An 11,952-nucleotide genomic window follows, 5' to 3' on the forward strand; every position below is an offset into this window, starting at 1 on the left:
GCGAGCTCCACTCATAGAGATCTGTAGCTACAGCGAGCTCCACTCATAGAGATCTGTAGCTACAGCGAGCTCCACTCATAGAGATCTGTAGCTACAGCGAGCTCCACTCATAGAGATCTGCAGCTACAGCGAGCTCCATTCATAGAGATCTGTAGCTACAGCGAGCTCCACTCATAGAGATATGTAGCTACAGCGAGCTCCACTCATAGAGATCTGTAGCTACAGCGAGCCCCACTCACTCTCATAGAGATCTGTAGCTACAGCGAGCCCCACTCATAGAGATCTGTAGCTACAGCGAGCCCCACTCATAGAGATCTGTAGCTACAGCGAGCTCCACTCATAGAGATCTGCAGCTACAGCGAGCTCCATTCATAGAGATCTGTAGCTACAGCGAGCCCCACTCACTCTATGTCATAGAGATCTGTAGCTACAGCGAGCCCCACTCACTCTCATAGAGATCTGTGTCCCTGGTGGTTCTGGGCCGATGGATCTCAACATTAATTCCGTGCCGCCCGCTTCGCGACATGCAAATACCCAACTCCGCGGCGATCCCAACAAAATTGTCGCCGCGAAAACACGGCGTCATTTAATGTTTTAACGTCAGATTGGGGTTTTTCTCTCTCTAGTGGCAACGCTTACATCGCATTCAATCAACAGACATTAATTGACGTAATCAATCGACTTCTCCTCCCTCCCCCAGTTCTCTAACCCAGCGGCTACAGGATTCCCACGTGTCCCTGTTCTGTTTTCGTATCAACAAACGGGGGGACCACAGGGGGAGGGGGAGAGGGGGAGGAAGGGGGTGGGAGTCTCATCGTGTCGGTAGTCCGAGCTGTCGCAACCGAGCGGCAGCGTTCAGCGGCTTCAGTGAAAACCTCCCTCGATCGCCCTCCTCCGTCCATTCTTTCATCCATCTGTCCATCCATCCGTCCGTCAGGGGACAACTTCACAACCCCTGGGATGAGTTCCCCCCCACCCACGTGTCCTTTGCGTGTCACACTGCACGCCACCACGCCACCACGCCATCACACCACCACGCCACAACACCACCACGCCACAACACCACCACGCTACCACGCCACAACACCACCACGCCGCAACACCACCACGCCACTTCGCTACCAAACCACCACACCACCACACCACAACACCACCACGCCACCACGCGACCACGCTACCACCCAACCACACCACCTCGCACGCCCGACACTCCACCACCCTCGCTGGGAGCGCGCGGCGCCCACTCGGGGGCTTCTCGTCAACCCGCGGGTCCCATCACCCGGGAGAATGACAGCCTCTGTGGCACCCACACAGTCACCCCGCCCCACTCCACCCACCAACTCCATCCAACCCCAACCCACCCAAAACCCACCCACTCCACCCACCCACTCCACCCCACCCACTCCACCTCACCCCAACCCACCCAAAACCCACCCACTCCAACCCACCCACTCCACCCACCCCACCCACTCCAACCCACCCCAACCCACCAACTCCACCCAACCCCAACCCACCCACTCCACCCACCTACGCCACCCACCCACGCCACCCACCCACTCCACCCCACCCCAACCCACCCACTCCAACCCACCCACTCCACCCACCCACCCCACCCACCCACCCACCCCACCCACGCCACCCACCCACTCCACCCCACCCCAACCCACCCACTCCAACCCACCCACTCCACCCCACCCACCCGCGGCAGCCCGAATGACAGAGGAAACGCGATACATCTCTGAGAGAGAGAGGGGGGGGGGGGCGGGAGGAGCATTTAAAAAAATGGAAATTGCCCTCGATGGTCTCACGATATCTTTCTGCCTTTGACGCCAATAATGCCTGCGTTGGTTAACGTTGGGTGCATCTCCTGCTGCTGCTGCTGTTGTTGCGATGGAGAAGATTGATGACGACGACGACGATGATGATGATTATGAGTGGGAAAAGCTAAAAACTTGTAAAACCTCAGGTGCTTTTAACGTTCATCGTACTTTGTATTTATTTCCCTCCGTCCGTCTTTGCATGTTGTGGCGTCCACATCGTTTTCAAATGTTGAGTTCAAAGCACAAATGTTGATTTCATCTCACGAACAGCCCAAAGTCCCGAAAAAAATTGTCACTAAACATTACGTGTACATATTCATGACGATTATAATAATTGCTGATCATACTACTGTAGCAATGAATACTAATGAATAATATATATAAAGAAGTATATAAATATATACATATCCTACACTTGCATTTATATATCTAAAAAAATTGCATATTTTTTGCTATGAAATCACATGCATTGTATCCTTGCATGACATTTAGTAACCAAAATATTTCTATGATTGAAAAATTAAATTCTGGTTTTTCTTTTCTTTCTCTTCGCGTTTGTCATGGGTCGACGTGGGGGGGGGGGGGGGGTGGTGGGCGACGCGCCGGGGGCATTGCCTGGGGACCATCGTCTTGGGGGGCTTTGCCCTGGGGGGCATTGCCCCGTGGGGCATTGCCCTGGGGGACATTGCCCTAAGGGGCATTGCCCCGAAGTGGCGGCTTCTCATCATGTGGACATTCATAGCAGTAGACAAATAACTCTGCTAAACGCGTGATGTTGATTTTAAATGTGTGAGGGAAAAAGCGGAGGACCCGGAGAAAAATCCACGAGACCACGGGGAGAGACTGAGACGCAAACTCCAAAATATACAGCAGCAGCAAGCGTCAGGGTCGGGATCGAACCCACGACCTCCTGTATTCCAGGCGAGGTAGTTAACATCTCCTAGCTACCGTGATGATGATGATGACAGAGGGAGTCGCCAATTCCAAATATACAGCAGCAGGCGTCAGGATCGGAATGGAACCTCACGACCTCCTGCATACCAGTCGAGGTAGTATAAGGCAGAGTTGTCGGCCAATTGATGAGCGTGTTTACACGTGGGAACGAAACACTGGAGACACCCGGATAAAGACGGCGCGTGCGAGGGGGAAACACACTATCCCGTTCGGATGTAAGAGAGATGGAGTCCGCATTTGCTTTGCTGCCTTCTTCTGGCAAGGCCACGTCGTGACAACCTCGACGACCACTCAAACGAGATGGAACAATTGGAGATTAGTCCGCACTCCGCAGGACCGCAATCTCATGGCAAGGGAGGGCTCGGCCCCTCATCGACGCCCACGGGAGAAGGGAGTTTGGCAACGTTTCGTGCGTGATCCACAGGCAGCCACGTGCAGCAGCGTAGCCACCACCAAAGACAAAGATCCCCGGTACAGCCTGGACAGACTGCTGGGGCAAGTGCTGTTAGCTATCAACCCTTGAACGCTGAAACGGCACACAAGGGTGGTGGGGTGGCCGGAACCACGCCCGGCCGCATTTGTCTCCCCAGTGGCGATGTTTACACAACCGCACCAGGTACTCATTTGAGGCTGAGTCGACCTAGGGGAGGCCCAAGACCGGTTTAGATAATCGTCACCGGTGTTGGTGGCCGTCAGCGGGAAATCGAATTCTGGTCGCCCGGTTCTGAAGCGCAGCGCGTTAACCGCTACACCACCGCTCCCCATAGCCACCACCACCACAACCACCACCACCACTACCACAACCACCACAACCATCACTACAGCCACCACCACCATAACCACCACAACCACTACCACCACAACCACAACCACCACTACAATCACCACTACTACAACCACTACCACCACAACCACCAGCACTACCACCACAACCACTACCACCACAACCACAACCACCACTACAGCCACCACCACAACCACCACAACCACTACCACCACAACCACTACTACAATCACCACCACCACTACCACCACAACCACCAGCACTGCCACCGAACGGGGGGTGGAGGGGGCTCTGGGCCCACGGCCACGCGCCGCTGCGCAGATGGCGAGCGGCGCAATCCGTGGACTCGCACCCTCCCCTCTCTCTCTCTCTTTCTCTCTCTCCCTCCCTCTCTTTGTCTCTCTCTTTCTCTCTCCCGCACTCTCCCCTCTCTCTCTCTCTCGCAGTCTTCCCTCTCTCTCCCTCCCTCTATTTCTCTCTCCCGCACTCTCCCCTCTCTCTCTCCCTCGCTTTCTCTCTCTCCTTCTCTTTCTCCCTCTCTTTCCTCTCTTTCTCCCGCACTCTCCCCTCTCTCTCTCTTTCTCTCGCACTCTCTCTTTCTCTCTCTCCTTCTCTTTCTCTCTCTTTCTCTCTCCCGCACTCTCTCTCTCTCCCTCCCTCTATATCTCACTCCCACACTCTCTCTTTCTCTCTCTCCCTCTATTTCTCTCTCCCGCACTCTCCCCTCTCTTTTTTTTTAATATGAAAGACATTTATTCACACGCACTGCCAAAATGTATGAAGTTGTTCAAGGAAAATTAATACAATAAACAAAAAAATAACAGTATATATACGTCGCTGCCATACATACTGTCAACACAGGGTGTTATAAGCATAAAAGGTTGTAATTACCGCAACCAGAGGCGCTTCCACCTATCACAACAGGATTCAGACAACGGGCGTCTCAGAAAGAGCTCAAACTGGCTGGCTATCCACAAAGACCTGTCTACAAACGAGAAAGAGACCAAGCTTTTCACTATGCCTCGGTTTGGAATTCACATGTTCCACTTCCCCCTGCCCATTTTTCCCATGGCCGAACCACCCATTCCCATCCCGCTGCTCTGCGTACTGCCGCTGTAGAAGCCACCTCGTGCCCCCATGCCGCCTCTGCCTCCATAGCCTCCTCCCATGTTACCGCCATAGCCATCGGCGCTAAAGTTGCTGTTGCCACATCCGCCAGACATGCCAGCGGCAGTTGTGTTGTAGCCGCCCTGGTTACCGGTGCTGAAGGTTGACTGAGAGCCCATGCCATTGCCACCACCGTAGTTACCCCCCACCCATGCTGGCTGAAGCAGAGGAGTTGAGGAAGAGCTCGACGTAGCGATGTTGCATGTGAGCCTCGTCCTTGGCCATGGCGGTCACGGCATCCTCGTGAGGGGGCAAACTCGACGTCACGCTCTCCCGTGGGCCTCCCGCTCCCGTCGTACTCGATGTTCACGCGAACAGGGTTTAGCGGCGTGAAGAAGTTGTTAATGTCCAATTCTGTGGCTCTGAAGGACAGGCCCCGCATGTGCACAAAGTCTGCGGAGGAGCGCTGGTAGCTGGATCCTCCTCCTCCTCCTCCTCCACCTCCACAGCCACGGCCAGACATGCCTCGGGACATGCCGCCACCTCCCATGCCAGCCCCCATGCCCGTACCCATCATGCCCTTCCCACCCCGGTCAAAACCACGGTCATAGCCATAGTTGTCATTGTAGCCATTTGAAGCCATCGTCATATCCACCGCCATAACCTCCATAGCCACCGCCTCGGCGCATGCGGTCAAAGCCTCCACGCATGGGAGGGCCCCCACGGCCACTTCCCATAGGCCGATCGTAGGGCCCGGGCCTCTGCATTCCCATCACTAGCCGCTTTGGTGGGTCTTAGTAGGCGCGTACCTCACCCCTGTTACTCTTGAAAACCTCGATGTACCTGTGCCCTATCCTTTCCTGGTGCTTGCCCAGAGCCTTCTCGGCTGCCTCTTGCGAGGCAAACTGAACGCAAGCCTCCCCAGTGCTCTGCCCCTGGTAGTCCACCGGCAGCGTAATCCCGTTCGGCACGATTTCCAGCCCAGTAAAGAACTGCGCAATCTCCTCCTTGCTGCGGGAGAAGGGCAGGCCGCGCAAACGCACGCAGCCCTCAGCCTCCCCACTCTCGGGCAGCGCCACCGGGTTCTGCTGGTTGAGCACCCAGTTGAGCTCGCTCAACTTCGATCGGAACACTTCAGTGTAGCGGTGCCCCATGTTCTTGTGGTCACGTTCCAAAGCCCTATCCAGGTCATCTTCAGACTCCAGCTCCACAAAAGCCTCCCCGCTGGGCCGGCCTTCACGCGAGTTGGTGAAGTGTACGCCGTCGGCACTATTCCTGAGAGGAACTTGATGACCTCCTCGGATGAGCAAGACCAGGGAAGGCCCCGCAGCCACACCACGAACCCTTCCACCACTTCATCAGCCATGACGTTAAGTGTTGTGCTAATTCCATACAACACCCTGACGTTCGCTCGCTCTCTCTCCCCTCTCTCTCTCTCGCACTCTCTCTCTCTTTTTTTACGATCAGAGGAAACAAGAAGATGCTCGGTGTAGTCGGCACTTTGCTCCGTTCATCATTTCGTTTTTTTTGTTTTTTATGCTTTGTTTTATGTAAATCCCCCCCCCCCCCCACCCTTTTAAATGAAAGACCCAACAAAATATTTTTTTCTGCTCTCCTTACCCCTTCCCTCTCTCTCTACCCCCCTCTCTACCCCCCTCTCTGCCCCCCTCTCTCTGTGCCCCCTCTCTTCTTACTCCATTTCGCTCTCTCTTGCTCACTCTCTCGCTCTCTCTCTTTCTTTATAACTACGACAAGTGCTGCATCTGCACGCAGCCCTTCCCACAGTCAAACGGCCTCCGATGGGTAGCTTAGATCTGCATTCAGAGCTTTCCGTCATCTGCCACCGAGCACGCGGCCTCCTCCAGCGCCCACTGCTCCTTGAAGGCCGGCACGGCGTGGGTCAGCCACGCGTGGCGGAACTCCAGCCACACCCTGGCTCCGACCAGAGCGCGGAAGATGCCCAGGCTGCTGGCCGGACGTTGCCCCTCCAGGGCCACCTTCCTCGCCCTGTATACGGCGAGCTTGGCGTAGCCGACGAGCACGTTGACCAGCCCCTGAAGATGTTGGGGTCCTTCGCCCTACGGGTATCCAAAGATGAGGACCGTCGCGGAGAAGTGGAGGCTGAACCTTAGGAGGATGTTTCTCAGGACCTTGAACAGCGAGTCCAGGCTCTTGCACTCCACGTATTGGTGCGCCACCGTCTCCACTTTACCGCAGAACCGGCACTCCGGGGACGTGTCGGTGAAGCGCGCCAGGGAGACGTCGGTTGTGATGGTGCCGTGGGCGATGCTCCAGCTGAGGTCGCCGATGCGGTTGTACCTCGGTCTGTAGTAGAGTTGACTCCAGCGAGGCCTCTCCGGAGAGACGCAGGGCAGGGCTCTCCTCCAGGCATGGTCCTTGTGGCTCCTCAGGGTGTCCTGTTGGTGGAACGGACGCACTCTCTCTCTCGCACTCTCTTTCTCTCTCCCGCACACTCTCTCCCGCACTCTCCCTCTCTCTCCCTCTCTCCCCTCTATCTCTCCCTCTCTTTCTCTCTCCCGTACTCTCTCCCGCGCTCTCCATCTCTCTCTCGCACTCTCTATTTCTCTCTCTCGCACTCTCTCTCTCTTTTTTTACGATCAGAGGAAACAAGAAGGTGCTCGGTCTAGTCGGCACTTTGCTTCGTTCATCATTTCGTTTTTTTTTGTTTTTTTCAATGCTTTGCTTTTATGTGCCCCCCCCCCCTTTTTAAATGAAAGGTTTCACGAAATATTATCTCTCTTCTCTCTCCCCTCCCTCTCCTCCCTCCCTCTCCTCCCTCTCTCTTCCCCTCCCTCTCCTCCCTCTCCTCCCTCTCTCTTCCCCTCCCTCTCCTCCCGCGCACTCTCTCTCTCTCTGAAGGGGGCATTATGATTACTCGCGAGCCGGCCACTCCAGATCGAGCGAAAGTTTAACGCTCGGATAAAAATGATTATGTTTAATGTATTATTGTTGTTGTTGTTGTTTTAGCTTTTAGGAAGGATTACCGCATTCATATCGCTTGGATGAACACCGAAAGGATAATTATATTACATTATACGTGTGGAATATATTCATCATACATAGACGCACACACACACACAGAGGCGTTTGGGACAATCGCGGTTTGCTTTGTAAATGACACTGGAAGGAATTTACAAAATAATTCAGGAGCATTCTGGAATGATAATAATTAATAATACTAATAAAAAGAACACGACGAAAATGTAGAGACATCTGGAATCAAAGCCGATACCAATCACAGGAAATGTTCAGCTCGGCGTAGAATTGCGATTATTTGTATTTATTTTGGAAATATAAGAGACCACATTGTACAGCGTGACGCTTGAAACAAACATCTTAACAAAGGTTTTAATGAAGGGTTTTTGGGTTAGAATCGCGTAAGTATCAATGTGTCTAAACCCTCCACCACCCGACACAGCCAATTAGTATGGGATCTGTCACGTAAACAAAACGCCAATTAGTTACTACTACAGCCCACCGGTGTGTTGTGAAGCCATCCACCTGCTTCAGGTCTCAAATGGAGCAGCAGGACGACGTCATCACTGAACCCATCAGGCGCAGAGGTCAGAGGCGGAGCAGGTGGCGACTATTGTCATTATATCATAGATTAGTAATCAGTTAATTAGCACGTGTTTCCTCTATGAAGAGTGTACAATGTCTTCATCTTCTTCCACGCGTCTGTCCCACTCATGTGGGGGTCTCCTGCTGTCCTTGCCACCATTCTCCATGCTGCCACCACGATCCGATCGCACTACATCGCCCCCCCCCCCACGTCTTATTCTGCCTTCCTCTTCATCTCCTCATCTTACAATTACTTAATAATACGCTTCCAAGGACGCACTAAGCCTGCAGCTGTCGGAGCGGTTACAATTATTTGCATTTCTCTCAATTTCAATGGATTCTCGAATTAGTCTTGGCCAGTAATAACATTGTGTAACACATTTTTTTGTTCCTGGGTAGTAAGTTTATTTCCTAATTGCCTTTACCTCGAAAGTACAGAAAATGGTTATTATTCCCCACACACTTTGCTTTTGTGACCAGGACATTGATAATTTGAAATTTACCTACTTTCAATGAGAAAACGGGCGAATTTGTGTCTTTTCGTTCACATAAAGTCAGAAAAAAACAACGTATGAATACTTGAACCGGTCCTGGGCTTCCCATGGGTCGACCCAGTCTCAAATGAGTACCTGGTGCGGTGTGTAAACATCGCCACTGGGGAGACAAAGGCGGTCAGGTGCGGTGCTGACCACCCACCCCCTCGTGTACCGTGCCGGCCTTCGTAGGTGCTCGCTAACAGCACTTGCCCCAACAGTCTGTTAAGGCTACACGGGGGATCTTTGTCTTTGCCGTCTTGTTTGTTTAGCTGTGGGAGGAATCTGGAGAACCCGCAGTAAACCCGTGCAGAACAGGGCGGGGGGGGGGGGGGAGAGAACGGAACAAACTCCACGCAAACAGGACACCCGAGTCGTGGATCGAACCCAGGCGCTTTTTGCCTTGAGGCGTGAGTGCCACCACTGTGCCGCTTTCTTTCTTTATTCTTGAAGATGCACGCGGGAGCGAAACGTCGGACATGGTCGCGCCCGAAACAACGGGCGCGGTACAACCCCGGAGAGCTATCGTTTGGGAGTCGTGCAGCAGCAGTGGCGCGATCCACTTCACTCATTTACCAGCTTCACGTTGCCTATTGCCGTACAAAACCGGAGGAAGGGCCTTTGCTATTGATGCCCCCAGGGTCTGGAATGCTATTGCCAATAAACTGAAACTTGAATCGCTACCTATGAGATCTTCACTCAAAACTGCTCTAGAGGAGTTGTACACCGCTAGTTGCCACTGCTATTCAGTGGCCTAAAATGAAATAAAATGTTTCGCTCCGGATGACCGCTGCAAAGTATTGTCTGTATTTTGATTTAGTGTGCTGATCTTAAAGGTGCATTGAAAAATGTGTTACTCCGACTGATGCTTCTGTTGTTGTGGAGTAACTCATGCAGCCAGCTATGGCTCGAGGATTTGGTGTTACATGTTATTTATGTAGATTATTGTTAAAAAAATTCGGTCACAGTTCCTATGATCACTGTTACATTGCATTTATGGATTTATTTTGGTGAGTTAGACGGAGTTAGACTGATGGCCTTAATCTAAGTTTTCTTGTTGTTGTTGTTGTTGTTTGACTTGCATCCCACTGGGATTTTTGCACACAGCGTTGGTGTACGGTGCTATTTCAGGAATATTTTGATGTTGTTTCCTGGATTTTCTGTTTGCACAGTCACACAAAGTCACTTTAAGATGTTTTCTTGTTCATGTTTTTGTTTTTTTGTTTGTTGCGGTTGCACCCGATTCAAGAGCCGAATGGCTCACAGGGCTATACCAAATAAATGAAACTATGAAACTAAACTATGAAACGTGGCACCCTTCCATTGACGGGTGCCCAGAGAAACTGAATCAGTTTAATAGTTCACCAGGTCAAGCCTCGTGTGCAGAGCTGACCTGGCCACACGTGGTGGTGATGATGATGATGATAGCTCACCATCGAAGCGGCTCATCGCCATCATCACACGCCGGGGAAGTTGTAGGTAGCAGCCAAATTAACTTAACGCGTGTTAACACGCGTGCCCCGAACGGAGGCAGAGTCGGAGATACCCAGAGAATAATCCGCGCGACTACCAAGGGGAGAGGAGAGAACATTCGGACTCCGAATATACAACGGGCATCGCCAGGGTCCGGAATCGAACCCATGGAAGGCGAGGGAGATAACAACTCCAGGTCACCGTGGGCGAGAGAGAGAGCGAGAGAGAGAGAGAGCGACATGGAGTAGGAAGAGAGGGGGTAGAGAGAGGGAATGGGTAAGGAGAGCAGAGCGAGAAATCTTTTGTTAAATCTTTCATTTAAAAATGGGGGGGGGGGGTTACATAAAGCAAAGCAATAAAAAAAGACGAAATGATGAACGAAGCAAAGTGCCGACTACACCGAGCATCTTCTTGTTTCCTCTCTGATCGTAACAAAACAAAGAGAGAGAGAGAGGGAGGGATCTGTCTCTTTTGGGGGGTCTCACCGTCTGCAGATCTCGGCTCTCTGCTTCCAAGTAGGCCGAGAGCACAATCGGGCAAATGAATCGTTGCGTCGTTGTTGTTTGTGTGATTAATTGATGCACAAATATTAAGGAAAACGCGGAGACATTCGCGAATTTCTTGTTGAGCGAGCTATGGATAGGGAGATGGAGTGAGACGAGAGAGATATCGGCTAGACACAGAGATGTAGTAGGATTCTAGAGATGTACACCGCAGACAGAAATGGAGTGAGATGAGAGATGTAGTCTCGACACAGAGATGTAGTAGGATTATAGAGATGTACACGCGAGACAGAGATGGGGTGAGATGAGAGATATAGTCTAGACACAGAGATGTAGTAGGATTATAGAGATGTACACGGCAGACAGAGATGGAGTGAGATGAGAGAGATGTAGCCTAGACACAGAGATGGAGTGAGATTATAGTGATGTACACGCGAGACAGAGATGGAGTGAGATGAGAGATGTAGTCTCGACACAGAGATGTAGTAAGATTATAGAGATGTACACGCGCGAGAGAGATGGAGTGAGATGAGAGAGCTGCAGTCTCAACACAGAGATGTAGTAGGATTATAGAGATGTACACTAGACACAGAGATGGAGTGAGATGAGAGAGATGTCGGCTAGACACAGAGATGTAGTAGGATTATAGAGAAGTAGACTAGACACAGAGATGGAGTGAGATGAGAGAGATGTCGGCTAGACACAGAGATGTAGTAGGATTATAGAGAAGTAGACTAGACACAGAGATGTAGTAGGATTATAGAGATGTAGCCTAGACACAGAGATGTAGTGAGATTACAGAGATGCACACGGCAGACAGAGATAGAGTGAGATGAGAGAGCTGTAGACAGAATCGAGACGTCGAGAGAGATTCAAACCAGACGAGGAACAAGAGAGCGATTTTGGCGTTTTCACTGCGAGCTGATCATTCATACAACCTCTTTTAATCAGGAAGGGGGCACGTGGTCAGTGAGCCTCTTGGAGGCCCCCTCCTCTGAGCTTCAGCTTGACTCAAAATCCGAAGCGACTGCCCCTCCTCCGGCCACGTGACGCCTGCCGTCAGGAGGTCCGTCCCCCCCCCCTCCCACCGATGAGTTTGTGAAAGAAATTATAAAACAAAGATATCGGCCGCCGAGATCGTCTCGTGTGAGACGGAGTGAGACGGTGGGGTGCGGAAGGGAAAAGTCGCGGTCGAC

General features: G+C 52.1%; 1 protein-coding gene across 1 annotated transcript; it reads right to left on the bottom strand.

Moving 5' to 3' along the window:
• Window positions 1-4,287: 4,287 nt before the first annotated feature.
• LOC116953552 (heterogeneous nuclear ribonucleoprotein H-like) lies at window positions 4,288-6,076 on the bottom strand. Its single transcript, XM_032973853.2, is given in 4 exon segments — window positions 4,288-4,977; window positions 4,979-5,302; window positions 5,304-5,941; window positions 5,944-6,076. Coding segments are annotated over 4 exon segments (1,164 nt in total). The 5' UTR covers window positions 6,032-6,076; the 3' UTR covers window positions 4,288-4,863.
• Window positions 6,077-11,952: the final 5,876 nt, after the last annotated feature.

Source organism: Petromyzon marinus, chromosome 52 (assembly GCF_048934315.1).
Source record: "Petromyzon marinus isolate PM22_M1 ecotype Great Lakes invasive population chromosome 52, UKy_Petmar_22M1.pri1.0, whole genome shotgun sequence".
Lineage (NCBI taxonomy): Eukaryota > Metazoa > Chordata > Hyperoartia > Petromyzontiformes > Petromyzontidae > Petromyzon > Petromyzon marinus.